The following is a 25069-nucleotide window of genomic DNA, read 5'->3' on the forward strand; positions in this document are numbered from 1 at the left end:
TTGGGGGGTGGGTGTCATAGGATGGTGGCAGCCATACTCACTGATGGGCCTGCACTTCCCATCAGGCTGGATGGGGTTCCCCTCGTATCCGGGGGCACAGCTAGGGGAGAAAGGGCGCTGCCATCAGTGGCACTTCCATGCCCCTGCCCAGGAAACCCCTTCCTGCAGCCCGAGGCTCTCCCTCACCTCTCGCAGCGGCGGCCAGTGTAGCCTGGGGCACAGGCGTCACATGTGGCTTGGCCATCCGTGTCCAGGAAGCAAGTGTCTGAGAATCTGTGGGTATCATGTGGACAGGGCATGGGGCAGGGCTGGGGTCAAGCTTTCTACTCCCACCCTGGGAAACAACTGCTGTCCACACAGACACAGTGTGCCATGAGGCATGACACCATCTCCCTGCTTTTCAGCCTCACAGCAACTGTGGGAAGGCAGGTGGCCCATTATGCGGAAAAGGAAACTGAGGACCAGAGAGGTCAAGGAGCGTGGGATAACTTAGCCAGGCTGAGATCTGAATCCGAGCCTCCCACTTCCCTGCCCAGAGTATTCTCCTGGCCTGTTGCACTGCCCCTGGCCAAATCCCCCAACCCTGAGTGGGGGCTGACCTGCGGGAGGCATCGATGTATGGGCAAGGGCAGGGCCGGCAGGCGGTGGCCGTGGCCTTCGTGGCATCCCCGAAGAAGCCAGCCTTGCACTTGTCGCACTGTGGTCCCTCCGTGTTGTGCTGGCAATTCTAGGAGGAGGAGGGTGTGACTCAACTTCGAGAGCAGAACTGGGCCAGATGCTGAGGGTGGCCTGTGAGGCTGCCTGGCTCAGCCTCCCCATCATGCTGGAGGCACAGCTTTGCAGACAGGGGAGCATCAGCTGCAACCACTTACAGATGACGGGGAGCTCATCGCCTTACGAGGCAGCCTGTCCTATAGATGGTTCCAAATGCCTGCTTTTTAATGACCTAAACCTGCCACCCTCTTGCAGTCGGCACCCACTGGCCAGTTCTGCTGTCCAGAGTCCGTCTCTTCTACCCGATGCCTTTGCAGGGATTTGGATGACAGTGCTGCCCTGCCCTCCATCAGCTCCACAATCCCAGCTCTGATCACTGTCCCTAAGAAATAAATACTACCCGGAGGGCCTCTCCCGCTCAGGGCTGCCCTCTGAAGGACCATGTTTCTTCATCTGGCACTCTCCAGGATTAGTCTACGAAGGTGGAGGAGAGGAGGACCATCACCTCCCTTGTCTGGATGCTATATCTCTGGGTTTTTTTGGGGGGGGCGGGGGGACAGTCTTGCTCTGTTGCCCAGGCTGGAGTGCGGTGGTGGGATCTTGGCTTACCGCAACCTCCACCTCCTGTGTTCAAATGACTCTCCTGCCTCAGCCTCCTGAGTACCTGGGATTATAGGCAGGTGCCACCATGTCTGGCTAATTTTTGTATTTTTAGTAGAGATGGGGTTTTACCATGTTGGCCAGGCTGGTCTTGAACGCCTGACCTCAAGTGATCCATCCGTCTCGGCCTCCCAAAGTGCTGAGATTATAGGTGTGAGCCGCCTTGCCCAGCCTATATCTCTGTTCTTGCATCCAGAGGTCATGATAGCTCATCTGCCAGCCATGAGTCATTGTGGAGGCTTGTGCTGAGCTCCTGAGCACAGGGAGTCTCACACCTTGTCCCTGCTCCTATTTTAGTGTCCAAGTGCCAGCTGGCACTACTCACCAGGCAGTGGCCATACACAGGGTCACAGGAGCTGGCATGGCCATTGCAATTGCAGCCAGAGCAGGTGCCCAGGTAGAGCCCACCAGGCACCCGAGTGAAGTGGGCATCGCAGCTTTCACAGGACAAGCCAGAATAGCCAATGGGGCATCTGTGGGGACAAGACCGAGAGAGTCGCTGCAAGGACTGTGAGGCTCTGCCGTTTCTCCTCTATCCTTGTCAAGGTCTCTGTGGTTCCCAGCCGGCTGGCTCAGGCACCTGCACTCCTCCACAGTGTGGGCACGGCCATGGCTGGTGGTGTAGGTGACAGTGGTATCCATGGCGATGTCGCTCAGCCCCACGCTGGCCATCTTGGTGTTGTACACGGTCTGGATGAGCACGGCCTCCAGGCTCTGTAGCACCTGCAGCAGCTCCGCGCGCTGCACCGGCCGGCCAGACTCATGGACCCAGTGCTCCTGAGTATGGGTGAAGGTGGCAGGGGTCACACATCAGCTCCTACCCAGCCGAAATCGCCCTTGACTCCCAGCCTAAGAGCTTGGGTGTCACCCACCTCAGAGAACTGGACCTGGCGCTGGTTCAGAGCACCGGGTTGGGTGGGTGTGTGGCCTCGGGAGAGGAGGCGGTATCCAGCACCCACGAGGACCACGTCCGGCCGCTGCACTGGCTCCAGCATGCCCCGGGCCAGCTCGTAGCGCACGTTGTAACGCAGGGAGCCACCGTAGGAGTCCACCTGGTGACAGGGTGGATCGGGGCCAGTAGCTGTGGGCTCACTTGACACCCACCATGCCTACGAGATGCCTATAGTCTTCCAGCTCCTCCCTCACTCTGCCTGAGACTCACTGCATGCCAGGCACTGAGCTGGGCACAGGGAAACCGAGGTAGGTGAGACTCAGGCCCTGACTCTAGGGTATTTGATCCATGGCAGGGTGTAGAATCATGCTGTGCACAGAGTGCCCAGGGAGGTCAGTGCGGACACGCAGAACCCAGCCCAGGCATGGGGGAGTGGTCAGGGAGGGCTCCCAGGAGGAGGGGAGGCCAGTTCTTCCCAAGCCAATAGTGCTAGGGAGAGGTCTTGCCCTGAACGGATGAGTCGCTGCCATAGGAGGATGCATCGGGGCATGGCAACACCATTCCCCCTGAGTCTGTCTTGCTGCCCACCAGCTGCAGAGGGAGCAGAGCCCACGTTGCAGCCCAAGGTGGCAGCCCAGACTCCTCACCTTGTTGCCCAGGAACTGCTCAGGTAGAGCCCAGAAGGAGTCATGGACGAGGAAGCGGCGGGACAGGTCGACCAGCTGGAACTCGTGCAGGGCTGGGTCGATCTGCAGCTGCGTGGAGGAGAGGGGTGGCGTGCCAGGCTGTGCAGGCATTGTCACATTCACACCTGCGGGTGGCAAGGAGGAGTCTGAGGGCTGCAGCCTGGGCCTGCCTGATACACCCATCTCGAGGACCAGCAACCCAGAAAGATAGGAAAGTTCTAGGGAAATCTGATTTTGAGAAAACTTTGATCTCTCTTCCAAAGTTAAGAAAATGCAGTTTTTGGCTAGAGGCTAAGGGGGGGGCGGATCACTTGAGGCCAAGAGTTCAAGACCAGCCTGGCCAACATGGTGACACCCTGTCTCTACTAAAAATACAAAAATTAGCTAGGCGTGGCAGTACACACCTGGAGTCCCAGTTACTCAGGAAGCTGAGACAGCAGAATCACTTGAACCCTGGAGGCAGAGGCTGCAGTGAGTTGAGATCGCGCCACTGCACTCCAGCCTGGGTGACAGAGACTCTGTCTCAAAAAACAAACAAAAAAAGAAAATGCAGTCTTTTTCCCCTCCTTCCCAAATATTCGAGCAGCATTTCCCAAAGTATGCTCTGGGAATGAACGTCAATGCCATGGAATGATAGCTGGGAACCATCTGGGAACCACAGGGTCAAAGAAAGGTCAAGGGGATTCTTTGCAGCAGGACTTCTCAGGGCCTTTCTTGCTAAGAGACCCACAGGCTTTCAGGGTTGGAACACCTCTGTGGGCAGGAGAGCTGCACAAGGCTGAAGAACAGGAGCCCAAGTCCAGGTGTGCGGCAGGCCTGGGCAGGGACCTGTTTCCCTAGCTGTAAGATGGTGCTTATAGTAGTAGCCTGCCTCCTAGAGTGACAAAGTGAGCAAATTTATATAAAATGGCTAGCTCTTATTGCCGCTGCTATGACGGCTCATCCAGTCCGACCCTCTTCTATGAACACGCATGCACATACTCACCCCACATGGGAATTCCCTTGATGGTGCCCTCCCAGAGCTCTTGGACAGCTCCATGCTAGAGATCTTTGGTGGAGTGTACCTACACTCTTCACTATGGTAGCTAGTAGGCTGGGGCAAAAGTAACTGGTGTTTTTGCCATTAAAAGTAACGGCTGTAGCCACATGTGGTCACTGAGCATTGGAGACATGTCTAGTGCTGCTCAGGAATGAATCATTGAATTTCAATTTAAAGAGCCATGCATGCATGGCCAGTGACTGCCACATTGGATAATGCAGCTGTCATGGTTGGGAGCGTCTGACCTCCAAAGGCCATCCCTCCCAGCTCTGGACAATTTTGACTCTTAGCAAGTTCTTCCTTACGCAGAGCCCACATCTGTCTGCCAATAGCTTCTCCCCTTCACCCTGAATTAATCCCCTGCAATGGGGGAGTCCAGCTTCTCATCTGCAGAATGACGGAGCACAGCCCTGAGGTTATACTATTCCATCCTCTTTCCTCCCTGCCTTCTGGGGACATCTTCAGGCCCCCTCCCTCCTGATCACCATGCACACACAGGCCACCTGCTCACCCTGGAATTCTCACCACTCCCTCCCTGGACCATCCATATTCCAATCAGACAGCCCTGGGTCCAGGTCTCCCTCGAAACAGCTGCATGAAGCCCCACAACCTCTCAGAGCCTTGGGGCTCTCATCTTAAAACTGTGAAATCAGCTCTGACCTTGCAAGGGTTATTGGCAGTTCAGGGACCGTCACGTCAAGCCACAGGGCCAACTGCCTGCTCACCAAATCGTGGCCATGGCCATTAGCATTCTAAATATAATCGGGGACAACTTTGGGAGGTAACTAAGTTTTGTTTTGTTTTTAGAGATGTGGTCTCATTCTGTTGTCCAGGATGGCGTGCAATGGTATGATCACAGCTCACTGCAGCCTCAACCTCCCAGACTCAAGAGATCCTTCTGCCTGAGCCCCTCAAGTAGCTGGAACTACAGGCACACACCACCATGCCTGGCTAATTTTTTTATTTTTAATTTTTTGTAGAGATGGGGTCTCACTACGTTACCAGGCTGGTCTTGAACTCCTGGCTACAGCAATCCTCCTTTCCCCGTCTCCCAAAGTACTGGGATTACAGGCATAAGCCACCTTATGCCTGGCTAGGTAACTCAATATATATATATTTTTGAGATGGAGTTTCGCTCCTGCTGCCCAGGCTGGAGTGCAATGGTGCAATCTTGGCTCACCACATCTGCCTCCCAGGTTCAAGCATCTTTTGCCTCAGCCTCCCAAGTAGCAGGGATTACAAGCATGTGCCACCGTACCTGGCTAATTTTGTTCTTTTAGTAGAGATGGGGTTTCTCCATATTGGTCAGGCTGGTCTTGAACTCCTGACCTCAGGTGATCTGTCCGCCTCAGCCTCCCAAAGTGCTGGGATTACAGGCGTGAGTCACTGCACCTGGCCACTATGTTTTATACGAGTAATTTATAGGTTCCTCAACCAACAAAAGGGCATAACGTGTGTTGAGTGTTTTGGAGCTTACTCTCTACATGCGTTTAATCCTCTGAAACTCAGCAGGGTGAGGGCTGCTTGGGGCCAGGTGGGAAAGAAATAGCTGAGACCTGAGCCCAAGTCTAGGAGGTGTCTGGGCTCATGCTCTCAGCCATCCTGTCATTCTGCCTCTTAGAACCGGAAAGAACTAAGTCCAGCCGCCTGCCTCTATCTTTGGGAAAACAGGACCAGAGAAACCAAGAGACTTGCCCAAAGACACAGCAGCAGAACGTGGTGTGGCTGGAGGCCAGCCTCAGGCTAAGCAGACACCAAAGCCTGGGCTCTTATGCTTGGGGCACACTGGCATCTCAGTCTCTCAGAACCAGGACAGTGACCGTGATATGACAAATACTTCCTGGGCGCCGACCACAAGCCGAGCACAATTCTGAGGGGCTTACAGCCATGAATCCACGAAGTCCTTACAAAGCCCTAGGAAGTAGTTATTATTTCCCCCACCCAACTTTATAGAAGCAGAAACAGACACAAGATAGCGGGTAACTTGACCCAGGACACACGGGTAGTCAGCGTCCACAACAGGATCTGACCCAGGGCTCTAGAGCCCATCGTCTCTGTAACCCGAAGCAGGCAGGCAGCAAGTGGGGATTGGGCTTTTCCTAAAAATGCTGGTTTTCCTCCCGAAATGCTTTTTTGACAGGGCTCAGTGTTTCTTCAGTGACTGATACTCCTTCCCAAAACCTGGCCCCATCTGTCCGCATCTATCCTCTCTGCCCACTGGAGCCTTGTACCCACCTCCCACCTCCCACCTCCCACAGCGCTCACCCGCCCGCCAACGCACCCTTGAAGTCATTGGGTTGGTCAAAGCGCAGCCTGATCTGGTCCCGGAAGCGGCGGCTGCTCTGGCACACGCTGGTGATACCAAAGCAGAAGCAGGGCAGGCAGGAAGCGCTGTGCTCCAGGTAGAAGTGGCCGTCGGGGCAGGGGCCTGCTGGGCGGCATGGAGGGGACTGCAGCCAGCCATGGTGGGCAGCTGGCTCCGCCCTACACCCGGGGACACCTGCCCTCTGGCTGTACCTCGCTGTGGGACGAGCTCCAGGACCCCGTCAGGAATCCCAAACACCATGCCCCGGGCGTTCATGGCCTCACAAGTATAGGCACCCTGGTCTGACTCCTTCACGTCACGGATGATCAGTGTGCCACGGCCACCCTCGCTGGTCACTGTCACCCTGGTGGGTCCCAAGACAAGTGGTGGGATCTGGCTTAGGGCCCTAGACCAGCCACCCCACGTTCCCATCCCACCACCTGGGCCCAGAGTCGCACCTGGGATGAGAGGGGATGTGGCCCCAGTTGAGCCTCCAGTTGATGATGGGGGTGGGGACTCCAATGGCCACACAGGTGAAGGTCACTGTCTGGCCCCGGGAAGCCTGGATGGATTCCTGGGGAGGTGTCACCACCTGGGGGGGCACTGAGGAGACCAGGGCAGGGGTGAGGGGTGGGGGGTAAAGAAAGGAGGAGCAGAGGGAGGACTCCAAGGGGCTAGGCAGGAGAAGAGCGGAGGCTGAGGCTGTGGACGAAGCCCCCAGAACCCAGCCCAGGGCCCACATCTCCATGGCAGCTCCCTACTCACTGCAGCCAAACTCGTCACTACGGTCAGGACAGTCGCTGTCCTCATCACAGTGGAAGCTGGCTGGGATGCACGTGTTGGTGGAGACACATCGGAACTGTGTGGGTCCGCACACTTCCTCAGGGCGCTTGGTGGCTGGGGACAAAGCCAGGTGGTTCTGGGTCTCATCTTGCCCACATGACCCTCAGCAGCCCTCGCCACGCCCAGCCCCTGCTGTACAACACTGTCCAGCTCACAGCCAGCATGAATCGGCCGCCAGCTGGCATCGAGCCCACTCGTCACATTACCCGGTCCCACTCCTCACTCCACTTGATTCTCCATGCCAGTCATGGCTGGCATGTCACTGTCACAACCATAGCACGACCCAGCCACCCTCAGAGTAACAGAAGTGCCATCTTGCACACATGGAGAAGACCCACGTCAAAGGCACAGCTTGTGGGGCTGGCATCTCTGGGCACCAGCAATGCCCCGCACACCCTTCTCTACCAGAAAGGCCTGGCAAGGTGCCTGGCACAGCATGGTCCTTGCAGGGCGCAGCACTCTGTGCTCCCACTGAAAGGCCCTCTAGGGGCTGGCCAGAGGCTGGAAGTAGCCTGGGACAAGGGCTGGGCCCTGCTAGGCCTCTCTACTGGTTGGTGACCAACGTTCTTCATCAGAGAGACAGAGCTTGAGAGAGACACAGACAGGGACAAAGAAGTCACAGCTGTGCAGGAGAGGACACACATCTGCAGAGCAGGTGCGAGAGGAGACCAGGAGGCAGCCACAAACACAGCTTGAGGGCTTCTGTTCCCCACACTCTCAGGATCCCATGAGGCCATTCGGCCTTCAGGTTGTCTTGTTCTGTGCTGTTGACAAGGACCTGTCCTTCCTTTGACTTCCCCAGCAGAGGTCCCTGAGAAGGGCCTTCCAACTAAAGCCCCCAGTTACTTTCTCTCTCCCAAGGGACTGCTGCTATCAGGCAAGCTTTGAACCACAGAAAGGTATCCTCAAACTCCGCCAGTCTAGGGCACAATGCTGCCTGTCCCCAGCGCTTGCTGCGGAGTGGGCAGGGGAAGGAAGCCAAGGAGAAGCTGGACAAGCTCACAGCAGGAACACGGACATTCACTCAGACACACCACCCAGGACCACAGAGAAACACCTGAAGATTATCCTCAATCTCGCACTAACAAGCATCAGGCTTCTCTTCTCATGGGACAGACATACAGAATGCCACCTGACATAGTCTCTGCCTCTGCAGCCTCCCCCTCCTATTTAACTGTCAGGATGCCCATAATGTCCATAGCATTAACTGGAAAGATGGATACCATGAGGGGGTGAAGGGTGGAGGCTGGAAGGATGGATGGGAGGGAAGAAGGAGGGCAGATGGATGGATGGATGGATAGATGGGTGGGTGGATGGATGGTGGGTAGATGGATGGGTGGATGGATGGATGGATGGATGGATGGGTGGGTGGATGGATGGATGGATGGGTGGGTGGGTGGATAGATGGATGGATGGATGGATGGATGGGTGGGTGGATAGATGGATGGATGGATGGGTGGGTGGATGGATGGATGGGTGGGTGGGTGGATAGATGGATGGACGGATGGATGGATGGATGGATGGATGGATGGATGGATGGAGTGGACAGATGAATGAAGGGCTGGGTTGATGGATAATGGATGCATAAGTGGGTGCATGGGTGGTGGGGAGTTGGACAGGTGGATGGGTGAATGGATGAGTCGGTAGGCTGATAGATGGACAAAGAGCTGGATAGATGGAGGAAGAAATAACCCAGTCCCTGCTTCAGAGGAGAAGCCTCTAAGCCCATAATGGTAAGGCTCTGACTTGCATGCATATGCCAAGGACCCATCACCAAGCGACCTTGGCACACTGAACCCTCCTAGCCATCCATCTGACCCACACACAAAACAAAGAAAAGCTTCATGGTAACAAAAATAAAGGAAAGAAATGAAGAGACACGAACCATAGGCAGCCTAAGCATATGCTTCACCAAAGGCCAGCTCAGGGCCAAGAGGCCTCATGGGTCAGAGATAAATCTCGGAATGTGTCTCGGAGCCTTCCGCACCCAGCCAGGGAGAGCAAACAAACAGGCTTGGGGGACTGGGGAAAGCGAAGGGGTGGGGCAGGGGTGGGGCGGAGGAGAGGGGCAGACCAGGAGTGCAGGGGTGAGGCAGGAGCAAATGGCCTGGGCAGGGCAGTGGGGGGCCTCAGGTGGACCTGCAGATACTCACGGCAGTTGGTTTCATCGGTCTGGTCCTTACAGTCAAAGTCACCATCACAGCGCCACAGCTTGAGGGCACAGTGTCCATTCCCGCAGGCGAACTCGTTGGGCTCGCAGGGTGGCGGGGTGCCTAGGGGACCAGGCAGGAGTCAGCAGCACCCTCCTGGGCCAGCTTCCCGCTCCCCGAACCCACCTGCAGCCCCTGCTGGTGCACACCACAGTCCAGCTCATCACTGCCGTCCCTGCAGTCGTCCTGCCCGTCACAGAGGTAGTCTCTGAGGATGCATTGTCCACTGCGGCATGCCACCTCCTGGGGCCCACAGAGAAGGGGCCTGACGGAAGCGGGAAGCAGGGGCTGGGGAGCGTGGGTATGTGGTGGCTGTCTCGTGGTGGTTGCCTCCCGCTGGGGTGGTAAAGGTGTCATCTCCATCAGGAGAGAGGATGTGGGGCTGACTCCCAGGACCGGCTCCTCTGTGGACAGAGTCCGCTTGGCATTTGGTAGAAGCGGGTGGCTCTCACCTGCTCCTTGTCCCCCACACTCCCCAGGCCCACCCTGTACTCCCCAACACCACTCCCTGCTGCCCCCTGCCTGGCTCTGTCATCACCCTTCCTACGCCCCCATCCTCTGCCTGCACCAAAGCCTCATAGTCCCCGACACTCCAAGACCCCGGATGTAGAACCCTGGCCTTCCATTGGGGCCCAACCCACTTGTGGCCCTGGACATCCCCTCACCACAGTTGAGCTCATCAGACATGTCCCTGCAGTCGGGCCGCCGGTCACAGCGATACTCCAGGGCCACACACTCGTTGTAGCTGTGGCAGGCAAACTCTGCCTCGGTGCAGGCTCTTGGGAACTGGGGCACTGCGGGTGGAAGGGAGCAGACTGGAGTCAGAGATGGCCGGAGGGAGGTGTGCAAAGCTGCGGGAACAGCACAGGTGCTGCATGGCTGGAGTGGGCTTCGGTGCCCTGTGTAGGGCAGCTCAGTTTCTGGCAGGCATAGCGAGGGCAAAGAGCACGTAGTAGACACATCCACAGCACGTGTGGGGCATGGGACATGCGGCAGTGGTCTCCCCCATCTCTAACAAAGACCCCACACGCAGGTGACATGCCACACACATGCAACCACCACACCACACACATGCAGGCCGCAGCCTGGCCCAGTGAGGACAAAGGAGGGGAGAGGGGAATGCCCAGCTGTCTTGGGCCGTGCCCAGCCAGCCTTCTCCCCCTCATCATTCTTTCCCCTCCATCCTTAAAAAAAATCTTTTTTTCAGGCTGGGCCCAGTGGCTCATGCCTATAATCCCAGCACTTTGGGAGGCCAAGGCGGGTGGATCACGAGGTCAACAGATGGAGACCATCCTGGTCAACAAGGTGAAACCCCATCTCTACTAAAAATACAAAAATTAACTGGGCATGGTGGTGCGTGCCTGTAGTCCCAGCTACTCGGGAGGCTGAGGCAGGAGAATTGCTTGAACCCAGAAGGTGGAGGTTTCGGTGAGCCGAGATCGTGCCATTGCACTCCAGTCTGGGTAACAACAGCGAAACTCCGTCTTCAAAAAAAAAAATTTTTTTTTCTTTGCTTTTTTCTTTTTTTAGAGACAGGATCCTACACTATGTTGCCCAAGCCGGTCTCGAACTCTTCATCTCAAGTAATCCTCCCATCTTGGCCTCCCAAAGTGTTGGGGCTACAGGTGCCATGGGAGCCCCCACGCCTGACCTCCTCTCCATCCTTAACTTCTCTAGGAACCTGGCTGGGCCTGTACCTGGCTTACACTCTCACCTGGTGTCACTGTGACCGCCACAGCGGCCGGCGGGGGTGGGGGGGTCTGTGCTGAAAAGGAAGATGTGGTCAGTGGTCGTTCTGCCTGGGAGCCAGAAGCTGAGGGCCGTAGGGCTGGGCCAGGCCATTCCACCATCCCTAGCCAGGAGGACTCATTGAAAAGTTAGAGAAGGGCTGGAACCCCACCCAGTGCGCCTAGTGGTACCAGAAGAGCAAGGCTGATCTCTAGGTGTACTGCTTGTTTTGTTTTGCTTTAGAGACAGTGTTTTGCTCTGTCGCCCAGGTTGCAGTGCGGTGGCATGGACAAGCGTGCACTGGACGAGGAGTGGCTCCTAGAGGGGGCTGGCTTAGCTCATTGCAGCCTCAAACTCCTGGGCTCAAGTGATCCTCCTGCCTCAGCCTTCTGAGTAGTTAGGACTACAGGCACACACCACTACGCCCGGCTGAGTTGAAGTGCAGGACAAGGGAGGTGATGGTTTCACTGCTTTTCCTAATTACGCTGCACCATGGAAGGAATGGAGTTTGTTCCATTCTGTGTTCCACTGAGTCAGGGTCTTCCCAGAGAGAGGAAACTGAGATGGAGACAGGGCTGAGAACCACAGCCTGTGAGCGGGGACCTAGGGCCGTTCGGGCTAGAGAAAGAAAAGGCTCAGGATGTTGAAACAGGAGATCAGGGGCACACAGTAGAAGGAAATCTGGGCTGACCTGAAGTACAAAGGCCAGGATTCTGCACCTAACAGCTGTGTGGCTTTGGACCGGTTTCCTAGTCTCTCTGTGCCTCAGTTTCTCCTGCTTTTCTCATCACAGGTTCTGGCAAGACTTGAGTTTGTTTGAAATCCTAGTCTTTTCACTATCTGCCCATCTGCTTCTGAACAAATTCAGATTTTCCTTTCTGAGCCTCAGTTCCCCCGTCTCTGAAACAGGGAATAACATTTTCTGCACAGGAATTGCTGTGAAGACCGACCTGGAGTCTGGAAATAAGGGCAGTCAGTGCTCAGTAAACAGTTGCTGGTTAATATTAAGTAATAATGCATTTTGGACTCGTAAGTATAGGATGAATCAAGGCCTGAAGACCTGCTGTCAATGTGTAGAGGTCTAGAAGGAGCAGAACTTGGGTCTAATGGGGATGTGCTAGAGGATAGTCTGTGCTCTACCAAGCCAAGATTGTGTAAGGATCGATGGGGTGGACTCAGGAGGTAGTGAGCTCCCTGTTTCTAAAGCTGTGCAAGCCCAAGGCGGGAGCCCATGGTGAAGACACTGAAAGGTCCCCCCACCACCCAATGAGTCTGGAGGAGAAAACCCCAGGCACCAGGATAGGCTCACCTGTGCCCAGGCGTCGGAACTGGAATCCCTGGGGAGAGGTATTGTAGGAGGCCATGGAGCCGCTGGAGACGACCCTGTGCAGCACCTCCTGAATCTGAACCCCGTCTGGATTCCCTTCCGAGCCCACATCCAGCTCCACAAAAACCCAGCCATCCAGCTCCCTGGAGATGGAGATGGGCAGGAGGAGGGTCAGCAAGACTTCTGTGCTTTCACCTCCTTCATGAGGCTCCTGCCCCAATGGTCAGGTCCTGTTCCGGGACAGCCCATACCTGAAGCAGGGCAACTAAAGGTCCCAGGACAGCCTGTACCCGAAGCAGGGCAACTAAAGGTCCCAATCATCCCCCTACCAATTCCTGAATTTCCACCGATAGCGACTCATCCCATAGGCCTTTCAGTGGTTCCAGGCTTCCTTCCCATCCTCATCAGCCCCCTCCAGGTTGCCCGCTCAAGTCCCCCGGCAGCTCCCGGGGGCCCCTTCTCACTTGATGAACACCACACTGACAACCTGGTCTCCGGGAATTTTCAAGTACTCCGACTCCAGCTGGGGAGGGACACAGCACCATCAGCCCCAGAGGCCTTCACCCCATCCCCAGTCCTGCCCCGCCATGCCCTCGAGCTTCCTGAATGCCGCTTCACCTTACCGTGTCTACCACAGCCTCGGACACCTCTCGGAACTCCCTGGAGCCGGCATCCTCCAGCTGAGGGCTGTACGCGATGGAATGAGTGAAATTCACCAGGGCTCGGAAGTAAACTGTGGAAAAGTGAAGGAGGTATCATTCTGAGAGGCCCAGCCTGGCACGTAGTGGCGTTAGGCAGCTGGACCATTCAGGCGGAGCTTCGGGGATGGCCCCGGGAGGCCTCCGTCAAGGCTGACACCTGTGTGTCCATAGCCATGCCCAGCACAGCTTTCTACACACATGCTCAGGGGTCAGTGTCAAGGCTCCAACTTGAATGAGGGCCTTTAACTAACAGGGGAAATAGCCTGATCCAGAAACCAAGTGATGGCGCAGAAGAGGAGACCCCAACAGTCCACAGGAAGGCTGGACAAGAAGGAGTGGCTCCTAGAGGGGGCTGACCTGGCACAGGATTACCTGCATGTGACTGGGAAAGGCTCTGCCAGCCTTCCCTGGCCAGTTCCTACTCACTCCTCAGGACTTGGCTCAGCCATCGCCTCCTGATCTTCCTGATCTGCCCTGGCTGGGATAGAGACCCCTCCCCTGGGCTCCCACAGCGCCCTGCTTTCTGTTGCGGAGCACTTACCACCTGGCACTGCATAGATTCTGCCAGCTTTCACATCACAGTACTGATCGTGGGTCTCGGCTCTGAGTTTCTGTTTCCTAATGGGATACTGACTGCATGCACCACCTGGGTGGCTGAGAGGAGTGCGTGATACTGCGTTGACAGGCACCAGACCCTTGTGCTCAGATGCGGCACCCAGCACACAGCAAAGTGCCCGAGCATTGACTGCCTCATCCTCTGTCCACCACCAGACTCTAAGCTTGATGAGGGGGAACCTGGGATTTCCCCTCATCAAGTGCCTGGCACACAGCAGGTTCCTCGTTAAGTGATGGCTGAATAAATGCATCTCAGACTGGTGTGAGCATGCACATGCATCTGTTGTTTCCTTCTTTTCTTTTCTTTTTTTTGGCAGGGCCTTGCTCTGTCATCCAGGCTGCAGTGCGGTAGCATGATCACCGCTCACTGCAGCCTCCCGAGTAGCTGGGATTACAGGTGCATGCCCTCATACCCAGCTAATTTTTTGACTTTTGGTAGAGATGGGGTCTTGCTATGTTGCCCCGGCTGGCTTCAAACTCCTGGGCTCAAACAATCCTCTTGGTTCGGCCTTCCAAAGTGCATCTGTCGTTTCTTAAGCACCTACTATATACGAGACATTTTATACTCATTAAGTTTCACCATGTTAGTGAATTCATGTATGTGATAAATATGAATGAATAAGAGTGACAAATGACTTATACACAAGCCAAGCATCCGAATCCAAAAATCTGAAATCCGGTGTGTAGGTGGCAGAGTAGGGAGTGGCACTGTCTGTGCTACTGCCAGGCCCATCCTCCCACTTTACTCTGTCTGTTTGGCCCGCAGGTGCACAGGACACTCTTCCTCTGCGGCTCGGGCGAAGAAAGGCCTGGCGCTGCCTGCTCTGAACCGCAGGGCCTGGGCTGGGCTGGGCTCCTGGGTGCCGGATGGGAGGGGCTCTGTGGGCCTGAGTGTGGGGACCATGGCTTGGCCACAGAGGCCCCTTGTGAGCCGGCACAGAGGCCCATTGAGAGTACCCCCACCCAAGTCCCTGGCCTCAGCCCCATGGCCCAGCGAGGGCGAGGAGGCCGGGCCTCTGCCCAGGAATGTGCCTGATCCCAGGGGAGGGGGCTAGAACTCAACAAAGCCCCTTTCTATTAGGGTCTGGAAAGGGCACAGGCCCTCCAGCCTGACCCCACCTTCCTTCCTTCTTTGAGACCAAGGGCAAGCAAACACCCTCTGTCTCCCACTCTGCAGCTGGTGCCTATCAGTGGCGCAGAAGGTGAGGCCACCTCTACTTCAAGAACCAGCCCCCAAGCTGGGCCTAGGGGCTCATGCCTGTAATCCCAGCACTTTGGGAGGCTGAGGTGGGTGGATCACTTGAGGTCAGGAGTTCAAGACCAGCCTGGCCAACATGGTGAAAATACAAAAATCAGTCAGGTCTGTAGTGAGTGTCTGTAATCCTAGCTACTCAGGAGGCTGAAGCAGGAGGATCACTTAAACCAGGGAGGCAGAGGTTGCAGTGAGCCAAGATTGTGTCACTGCACTGCATTCTAGCCTGGGTAACAGAGCAAGACTCCATCTCAAAGAAAAGAAAAAAAACAGCCCACAGAGCCAAGGATACTGGTGCAGCCAGCAGAGATGAGGCTGCCTCGGGATAAGGGTGATCTCTGGCCAGTCCTCTCCCTCCTCTGACCCTATCTGGTGAGTTCCCTTGGAGCCAGAGGCCGGAAATGGGAGACCAGAGGCTAAAGGAGGGAGAGAGCTGCCCTGTACCCAGGTCGGAGGTGGAGGCTGCACACCTGAGCAGCCCTAGCCCCGGAGCTGACTACCCACCAACTGATTCTCAACCCTGCTCAGCAGAGCTCCCCCAAACATACCAAGGCCCCTGAACTCCAGCCCTGGGTCCCTGTGGGTCCCTTGGGTGGGCCCAGGATCAGCCTGCGGTGGGGTGAACACAGCGGCCTCTGGAATGCAGGGCCTGGTTCCCTGCAGGGCTGTGGCACCCATCTCTGCCTGACCAACACCCATGGGGAAGAATGCCAGGGTCCCAGCCCCCTGTGTTTAGATTTGTGGGCCTAGGGCAGGCCTGGCTGTGTCCTGGGCAGGTGCAGCGGCTGGCCTGGTCCCTGGACTCCTTAGGAAGGTGCCTCTGAGCCTCCTGTGTGACTCACAGCAAAGTTCAGTTTGGGGAGGAAGAGAATAGGGAGAAAGGAGAGAAAAGGAAGAGTGGGGAGAGAGGATGCTGAGGGAGGCAGAGAGAGCAGCACTCCCACCTGGCCGGGCCTGGGTCACTTACTGAGAGGGGATGCCTCATCAGGCTCCGAGACCATCATGCCAGCCACGGGTGGGTGGCCCAGGGGCGGCCCCGAGCCTGCAGAGTAGAGACAGACAGGGAGGCGAGAAGGGAGATTGACAGCGAGGGAGACAAGACAGAGAGAACCAGAGAGAGAGGCAGAGACATTGGAAGAGAGGGAGACACAAAGAGACAGAAAGACCAAGACAGAGACACAGAAAGTTGGGGGGAGAATGAGAGAGAAAAGGCAAGACAGGCGAAGAAAAAGGCAGAGGGAAAAAGAAAGAAAAAGATCAAAGCAGAGGGGAAAGAGGGAAAGAGAGTGCGAGAGGCAGAGATGGCGAGCCAGAGAGGAAGAAGGACAGGATGAGGCAGAGGGAGGGGCTCAGAGACAGACATCGAAGAGTGGGGAAGAGGACCCAGGCCAGGAGGAGGGCAGGGGAGATGCGCAGACATGCAGACAGTGTCAGAGCGGGGGACACATGGGCGTGGGGGAACACAGAAAGAGACAGGTCAGAAGATGGAAAGAAACTGGGGGAGGAGAGGTGGGAAGGGATCCTGGGGAGGGGAGGCTATCAGAGGTGGGTGTTGACACTTGGGGTTGGAGCTGAGCCAGGGAGCTGCAGCCATGCCCAGGGGGAGGAGGGAAAGAGTCATCTCAGGGGCTGGAGTCCAGGGGCTGGGACTGGGTCAGGGCCTCGGCATGGCCCCAGGATGGTCAGGACATCCCTGGCTTATGAGTGCAGGAGTGGCGGGTGCTGGCCTTGGTCAAGGCTGAGCGGGCACCCTGGGACCCTGGGATCAGGAAGGCACACACCTGCTGCCTCCCTGACTGCCATTCAGCCCAGCTGCCTGGACCTGCCCCAAGGACAGCTGGCAGGAGCCAGGGTTTGGGCCTGGAGGGTCTGAGGCCCCACCTGTTCCTACTTTTGAGGAACAGCACCTATCCTGGTGTGGGCCCCCTCTAGCTGCTGCACCCTGTCCCCCACCTCTTCCTCTTCTGGCCTTGCCTACCCTGACAGCTGTTTCTCAGGGAGGGCAGGTGGGCTGGCCAGGCCTGCCCAGCCAGTGTGGAGCTGCTGCTGTGGGCGGCGCCCCAGGAGGGTGGGAAATGGTTTATGCATGGACAGGGAGGATGAGGCCTGGTTTGCCCAGAGGCAGCTCCGGGGACGCATTAGCATAGGCCACTCCGGGACAGGACTGGACCTGGCGTGTGTGCCTGGGGCCCACCTGACACTCCCTCTCCCAAGCTCCACCCAGCTCCCAGGCATCCTGCAGCCTCGTGGGAACCTACACATGGAAAACTAGGCGGAGCCCAAGTCTGGGCTTTGGGAGGTCACAGTCAGGAGCAGGTTACCCAGGGACCAACCCTCCCATCTGCCACCTGCTGGCATCTGAAGGCCCCTGATATGTCGGCTAAAGTGAGGTGCCTCCACCCCGGAAGAGGCCCAGGCCAGATTTGCCCAAGGCCTACTTAGGGCAAAGGCAGCCCAGTGGTTATTCTGACCCGAGCACCTGCTCCATCCTTGGCCCTGGTCACAGACTGTCCCAGGGGCTGCCTCCCAGAGGGGGCAGCAGGAACCATACAGAGCCACTGGGCCTTGTCCTAGGGTCAATCCTTCTCCACTCAGAATTCCAGAGTGGAAGGCAGCAGGGATGGTGAGCCCCGTCCTAGGGCTGGGCCAGTCTGACCAGGGTGGGGGCTGACTCCCCTCCCTCCACAGAGCCCAGCCTTGTGTCCCTAAGCCGGGTGCCCTTGCTTCCCAACAGGTGACCCACCTTAAGGCAGGGTTTTCCCACCCAAGCCTAGGGTCAGGCTTGCTCTGTGCCCTGCCCACCCTGCTAGGTATGTGATGCCCGATTCCACAGAGCCCCTCTGTTCTGCTTGTCTTTGCCTGGGATCCCCAGCTGTGCTCCCAGGGGGCTCTGGAGAAGGACTCAACAGCTGAGCTGCCCTGGAAAGTGAGAACTTTGCTTTGAACGTGGAATAGCTGACTGGCTCTCCCTGCCCACTGCCCTGATCCCTGTGTCTGTGGCATGAGCAAGCACAGGACCTGGTCATACCAGCCTTGCAGGGACCTGCCAATCAGTCTGCACAACTGTCACTCAGCAGGTGAGAGACCACCCCCACTTCTCCTTGCTTTGCACCCCAGGGCAGGCCCAAGGAGCCCTGGAGACCCTCAACCCACGAGACCCGCTCTGGGGCTTCCTTGGGGGCAGGAGGGAGACCTGTGGGAGGCCCGCAGCAACTTACCCATCTGGAAGTCCCCGCTGCCCAGGTCCCCACTGCCCAGGCCATCTACAAGCAAAAAAGAGACGTTTTCAGCAACAACATATATTTGTTGAGTACCTACTGGGTGTTAGGCACTGCTCTGGGCACCTGGTACACAGTGGGGCAGGGTTGAGAAAGCAAAGAATGGTCACCCTCCTCCCCTATGTCTGGGGAGGGATGCTCTATGAAAGTCAGCTTGGAAGCCTCCATCACAGAGGGTGCGGGCCAAGTGGGCACCATGGCTCAAGCCTGTAATTGCAGCACTTTGGGAGGCCGAGGTGGGTGGATCACTTGAGGTCAGGGGTTTGAGACCAGCCTGGTCAACATGGTGAAACCCTGTCTCTACTGAAAATACAAAAATTAGTCGGGTGTGGTGGCACATGCCTGTAGTCCTAGCTACTCGGGAGGCTGATGTAGGAGAATTGCTTAAACCCAGGAGGCTGAGGTTGCAGTGAGCTAAGATCACACCACTGACTCCAGCTTGGGCAACAGAGCGAGACTCCATCTCAAAAAACAACAACAAAAAAGAGAGGGTGTGGGCTGAGGCTCCAAACTCCAGGGACTCGAAACTATCTGTTCAGTGGCTGGGGTGGGAATAGGCAGATCAGACTGGCCTCCAGGTGAGGACATGGAGGAGGGGTACGGGGATGGGTGAGCTCCTACAAGGTGCATTGCTAGCCACCTGCCCAGTGGGTCCTGATCGTCCCAGGCTGTAGTGATGACCAGCCCAGGGCCACAGAGGTTGTAAGTGGAGGATGCTGGGGTCATTGGGACCAGGGCTCAGGACACACACAGCCCATCTCTTGAGGCACCACCTTGTGGACCTTCGAGGGGCCTCTTCAAAGACCGGTGGGAAGAACCGTGGTCTCACCCCTGACCCCTCCACTCCCAGCCCCTGAAACCTTGGCTCACCTCCAGAGGTGCTGTCAGCCAGCAGGTCCTCATCGTCAGAAAGGTACGAATAGCTCCAGCCCATTCGGCTTGCCGTGACAGTCTCCGTGTCCTCAGGCAGAGACAAGCCATCATATGCCCTCAGCCCATGGGTTACCTGTAAGTGGACAAGAGCCAACTGAGTCACTCTCTCCAACTCCCACTGAGCCCCACGGCCCTTCCCCTCACCTGCAGGAGGACCCAGAGTTCCACCCCCAGCAGTTAAATTTGACTCAGTATGGCTCAGTAAGCCAGGCAGGGGCTAAACCCATTTTTGACTCAGTTTCCCCAAGTCCCATTAGCCCCTTGAGGCTTCAGAGCCCAATCCTGTAAATTCTGAATGAATCCTCAAATAAAGCAGACAATAAAATGTAAATCACTTTGGTAAGTAAAGAGAAGGCAAGGGACACTCAGGGATAAGTAAAGAGAAGACAAGGGACACCCAGGACATGAGCATGTGGATGGGGAGATGCAGGCAGGTAAAGGGGTGACCTGGGCAAACACAGATGGGGGATATGGGCAGGTGGAAGGAGGGTCAGGGTCAGCCATGGGTGGGGACACAGGCAGAAGGCGAGGGAGAGTTGCTCAAAGCTGCTGCCTCCCCAGGCAGCTCCTCCCAGGCCATTTGGCTCCTGTTCCTGCCTCGCTCTGGCCTCCCAGTCTCCAGGCTGCAGGGAATACATTCCACGGTGCTGGAGAATTAGCTTTGGCATATGCAGCCACACTGACAGGCGCATCCCTGCGCCCAGCAGTGTGGAGGTGGAGCCCAGCATCTGGGCTGAATGGGGACAGGCGTGGTGTCCACTCCACATGACCTCAGACTGCTGCCAGCCTAGGATGAGTTCCACCTTGGGGCCTGCACTATGTGGGCTGGAGCAGAAGGGCCCCAGTGGCCCTAACACCTGCCTTCTCAGGTGTGGGTCCCGGCAGTGAGGGCCTCCTTCCCACTAGACAAGATCCGGATGTTTCCAAAGCAGTTTCACCAACTGACATAGGGGAAAACAAACCCAGGGGAGCCCAAGGGAACCCTGTACCCCACAAGTGTGCACAGATTCATGATGGCCTGGCGTGAGGGTGCAGGCCCTGCCCTGGCCCTAAGTCAGATGGAAAACCAAACCCACAAGGGCTAGACAAGGTAGTGAGGTCAAGTCGGAGCTAAGACCAAGGAGGAGAAAAAATGAAGAGCCAGGCAGACCCACTTCCTCCCACCCCACAACTCCCACAGTCCATGTCCCTCACGCCAGCCCCTCTGCTGGAATGCCCTTCCTCTCTTTGTTTCTCAGGCGAACTCCAATGAATCCTCCAAAATCAGCTGAAATACCACCTCCTCCACCTACTCAGGAATAAGGAGGAACAAACGATCGACTGATACACATGGATCTGAAAGAAGCCAGACACAAATGACTACAAACTATACGATTCCATTTATATGAAACCTCAGCGCTGAAAGTCTAATCCATAGTGATGAGAAGATCAGCAGTCACTTGGGACTAAGGGGAGGCTGGGGGTGACTGGGAAGGGGCCACAAGAGAACCTTCTGGGTGATGGTTCACTGGGCAATACACAGCTCATTACTGAAAATGGGTATATTTTGTTGTGTGTGTTTATGCCTCAATAAGGATGACTAGAAAGAAACTCTCTTTGTCCTGACTCCTTGCTCTCAAACCACAGTCTGGTTCTGGGCCCTCCTGGGCTCACAAGATTATTATCTGTAACTCCATTGGAGTGGAAGCACCTTGAAGGCAAGGGCCGTGATGAATTCATCTCCACCTTCTCTGCACCCCAAGTTCAGTAAATACTTGAATGCACTAATGAATGAATGCATGGAAAAACATGTCATCACCTGTTATTCCAGCTGCTCCTTGAAGATGACTTCCTTGGGGAGGCACTACCTACCTCTGTACAATCTATAGGCACCTCCTGTCCCAGGCGTGAGTTCCCTGGATGGGGTAGAGGCTGGGTGCCATGTGTTCATCACTGTGTGTGTGGGGCTATCAGATCTGCACTATCCACACCTTATTCCTGCTTCAGCCTAAAGCCCCTTCCCCCGACAACCCACGAGCAAACGTTGCCTCCTGTTCCTTCTCCTCTGCCCGCCCTCTCCTTCTGCATGAGTGCCTGCCCCTGTCTTCCTGAGTGCTGGCCTGTAGGACTTCTAGGCTGTGCCCATTGGATGTGCATTCCGGAGTGTACTTTAGAACTTCCAGGAGCTGGTGAGAATGCAGATTCCTGGGCTCCTTCTCAGAGCCAGTGAGTCAGGTTCTTCCATCCCAGGAGGGTGGTTATAGCTGTGCATGTCCAGGGAATTCTGACAGCCACTGGTTAAGAACCACAAGACCAGCCCCTACCAGGGGCTCTGCCTCCTCTGGGTTGGTACAGGGCAGTGCTCCCACTGGCTGGAGCAGGCTTGACTGACCCAAGGTGGGTATGAGGCTGGGGCTGGTGCAGGGGAACTGACTCTGGACAGAGATTTGAGGGGTCCTCCCCACCTGGGGGGGGGCTGTCAATGCCAATCCCTCTCCCAGGGCAGCCAAGGTTATGGAGGATATGCCTGGGCCACTGAGACACCCAGCATCTCCTAGACACTGCCAACTGGAGTCTGTGTATTGCCAATGGGGTAGAGGTTTTCAAAAAGGAAAACCTGGTGGTGAGTGACAAGCAAGGTCCAGAGCTTTTCCCAGGGAGGGGAGAGCTGGTTGGGGGGGGTGGCGGCGGGAGGGGGGGGCCTTGGGACCAGACAGGAAATAGCAAAGTGAGATTCAACATGGAAAGAAAGCCAGGAACACACATCTGGAGGGAGAGGGGAAAGAGAGGCCAGAGCACGTCGGGACTCGGACAGAAGTGTCCCCTGCTCCAGCACAGAACTCCAGGGCATGGACCCCTCCATCTGCCAGTCTGCTTTGCTTGCAGCCCCCACCCCAGGGCCTGAGGATCCAGGGTCAGATCAGGGCCCGTAGCAAGGAATAAGTCAGCAAGAGCAGAGACTTCATTTGTAAAAAGCTGAAGATCAAAAGGTTCCAGCAGTTGTATTTCACATCTGGAAGAGGAGATGGAACAGACAGGAAAGAGGCTCCCGGAAAGAGCCAAAAGGAACTCGAGACTTGACCAGAGAAGGATCTTGGACCCAGAACAGGAAAGTCCAGGGTCTGCTGGAGGAATAATAACAGCTAACATTTATTGAGCACGTACTATGCACCAGGCACTCCTAAACCAGGTTATAGGTCTTATGGGGGCTCCACTGAGAAGTGGGGCAAAGAGAGCAGAGAAAGTCAGGTTACCTGTTGACACTGGCATGTGGCAGGGCTGAGATTTGAACCCTGTGGTCGGGCTCCAAGACCTGAGCAGTGACCACTGTGCTATGCCACCTCTGTGACCAGGGCTGTGCAAAGAGGCAGATACGAGATCACTGGGAGTCATTCTTGCAAAGCCTCTCGGCCACACTGCACACCACTTTAAAATGCATTTCCTCAGCCTAGCATTACCTGGGTTGGCAGTGACCCTGGGAGGTGGCTGAGGTGTGAATGCTCCCCTTTCCCAGTGAGGCCTGGGGAGACGTGTCTGCCCAGATCACAGGTGAGGAGCTGGTATCCCACCCCAGGCCTTCTGCCCACCAGGACATGAGGCAGGGATGGCCATGAGGCCTAAGCAGAGGCCAGTACCAGGGAGCCCAGGTTTGGCCAGTCCCTGTCCCCAGCCTGACCAGCTCCCAGGACGGCCCCACGGGATGCCCAGGCTGGCAGTGGCCTGGGGCCAGGCAGCATGTGCTTCAGGTCTCAAGGAGGGGCATTAGTGGCTCCAAGGTCAGAGGCAGAAATAGAACCCAGGTTTCCTGCCCTCTAGCCTGTCTCCGGCTATGAGGGACCCAGCTTCCTCCCAGAGGAACCCAGCACTTCAGGTATGTTGGAGCAGGACAGGGAGCCAGAGAGGAGTGGTCTAGAGGGCAGACCTCAGCCAGAGAGGAAGCAGCCAAGCAGAGAGGGGGATTTTCCAGACCCTTTAGTTCCTGGTTGTATGGGGGGAAGCAGGTACGGGAGGCAGCTGACTCAACGGGACTCAGGCCAGAGGACTGTTCTAACAGGCTGAAAACAATTGCTTGGGGCCGGGATGCAGGCAGGGTGGCCCCCAGTGGGCAGGCATTCCCTGAACACAGGTGGGACCGTAGGCGAGGGGCTTCTGGGAGGCACCAAGTCTCTGAGGTGGGCTATGTCCTGGCCCTCCTGGTGAGCATGAGGGTCACATGGAACTCTAGGTCCAAGTCATGTTCTTGGGGACAATGAATGCAGGCTGGATCCTCATCTCCTGGCCTGGGTGAGGATGAAGAAGCAGCCAGGGCTGGTTAGGGAAGGACTCAGCACGGAGAAGAAAACTGCAGGGCACAGGACAGAGAGAGGTCGGGGGAGGTACACATAGAGAGAGTGGGCATAGGGTTTAGGGCTTAGTTTTTTTTGGAGATGGAGTCTTGCCCCGCTGCCCAAGCTGGAGTGCAGTGGTGCGATCTCAGCTCACTGCAACTTCTGCCTCCTGGGTTCAAGCCATTCTGCCATCTCAGCCTCCTGAGTAGCTGGGACTACAGACGCCCACAACCACGCCAGGCAAATTTTTGTGTTTTTAGTAGAGACGGGGTTTCACCATGTTGGCCAGGCTAGTCTTGAACTACTGACCTTGTGATCTACTCACCTTGGCCTCCCAAAGTGCTGGGATTACAGGTACGAGCCACTGTACCCAGCCTCAATGGACTTTTTAAAGGTTATGTGCATAGATGACAGTTTCAGGGCTGCTAAAAGAAAAGCTGCAGGCAGATAGCAGCCCAGTTAAGAGATGACAATAACAGTCAAATGCCACTAAGGCTTTTTCCATGCCAGGCGCTGCGCCACACCGTAGGAACTGTCTCAACCGATCCTCACAGAAACTGCAGGGAGGGCTGGTGCTCTGGGGACAACATTCCCCATCTGCAATGAGAGGACTCCAAAGGGCGCCGAAAACCAAACATTTTTTTTTAACTTGTTTATAGGGCTGGGTGCCGTGGCTCTTGCCTGTAATCCCAGCACTTTGGGAGGCCAAGGTGGGCGGATCACTTGAAGCCAGGAGTTTGAGACCAGCCTGGCCAACACAGTGAAACCCCGTCTCTACTAAAAATACAGAACTTAGCTGGGCATGATGGTGCATGCCTGAAGTCCCAACTACTCAGGAGGCTGAGGCAGGAGAATTGCTTGAACCCAGGAGGCGGAGGTTGCAGTGAACTGAGAAGGTACTATTGCAATCCAGCCTGGGCCACTGGGCGAGACTCTGTCAAAGAAAAAAAAAGTTTACAGCAAGCTTATTTGGTGCCAAGTCCTGACCTGAACTGACATGAAGCTATTCATAGTGCATTCACTCCACTTAGTGGGAAGAGTCCTGTGTCTTTCTCTGCAGCAACATTACTGCTGTTTGATCATGGGGTGTGACCCAGACTCCACTGGGGATGTCACATCTCGGCTAGGTACATGCTCTATATCACCTTCCTCAAACTTGAGAACTTCTGAATTCCAAAACACATCTGACTCCGAGGCTTTCAGTAAAGGAGCTGTGAGCTTGTGTTACTATTTCCATTTTCTGGATGAAGAAACTGAGGCTCAGAGAGGGTCATCTGTGTAAATGGGATGAAGCAGGTAAGGCACTTACCCTGGTGCTTATTTACACAATAAGTGCTTAATAAGCACCAGAATTACTTATACACTAAGTGCTTAATAAGCATTAGAATTAGTACCATGCAGGGAGTGCAGGGTAGGGTGAGGGGTAGGTGTGGTTGAGGGGTGATGCATGGGGAGTTTGAGGTGTGGGCTCAGGCCTGGGGTCGCCTCCAGATCCGGGATGAAGGGAGGAGTCTGGCTGAGTGGGCGGGGCCCTAGCAAGAGGTGGGCTACAGAGTTGCGTCCCATGGATCAAAGTTGT

The 25069-nt window shown here is 56.1% G+C and overlaps 1 protein-coding gene across 9 annotated transcripts in view; it reads right to left on the reverse strand.

Annotated features, from left to right (window-relative positions):
• HSPG2 (heparan sulfate proteoglycan 2) overlaps positions 1–25069 on the reverse strand; it is a 117286-nt gene that overhangs the window by 56543 nt on the left and 35674 nt on the right. For 6 of the 9 annotated variants that reach the window (XM_035308081.3, XM_035308080.3, XM_078330705.1 and 3 more), the window contains exons 2-21: positions 19121–19256; positions 18191–18235; positions 13028–13137; positions 12869–12927; positions 12387–12547; positions 11064–11114; positions 10015–10143; positions 9499–9753; positions 9293–9412; positions 7062–7193; positions 6755–6899; positions 6509–6660; positions 6273–6419; positions 2914–3077; positions 2247–2426; positions 1955–2151; positions 1700–1847; positions 600–727; positions 187–273; positions 42–100 (exon numbers count right to left, since the gene is read on the reverse strand). In XM_035308081.3, the coding sequence (XP_035163972.3) occupies positions 42–100; positions 187–273; positions 600–727; positions 1700–1847; positions 1955–2151; positions 2247–2426; positions 2914–3077; positions 6273–6419; positions 6509–6660; positions 6755–6899; positions 7062–7193; positions 9293–9412; positions 9499–9753; positions 10015–10143; positions 11064–11114; positions 12387–12547; positions 12869–12927; positions 13028–13137; positions 18191–18235; positions 19121–19256 (2605 nt within the window). The remainder of the gene's footprint in view (positions 1–41; positions 101–186; positions 274–599; positions 728–1699; positions 1848–1954; positions 2152–2246; positions 2427–2913; positions 3078–6272; positions 6420–6508; positions 6661–6754; positions 6900–7061; positions 7194–9292; positions 9413–9498; positions 9754–10014; positions 10144–11063; positions 11115–12386; positions 12548–12868; positions 12928–13027; positions 13138–18190; positions 18236–19120; positions 19257–25069) is intronic. The other 3 variants (XM_035308083.3, XM_078330706.1, XM_054258880.2) reach the window with 1 other exon arrangement.

Source organism: Callithrix jacchus, chromosome 7 (genome assembly GCF_049354715.1).
Source record: "Callithrix jacchus isolate 240 chromosome 7, calJac240_pri, whole genome shotgun sequence".
NCBI classification, from domain to species: Eukaryota; Metazoa; Chordata; class Mammalia; order Primates; family Cebidae; genus Callithrix; species Callithrix jacchus.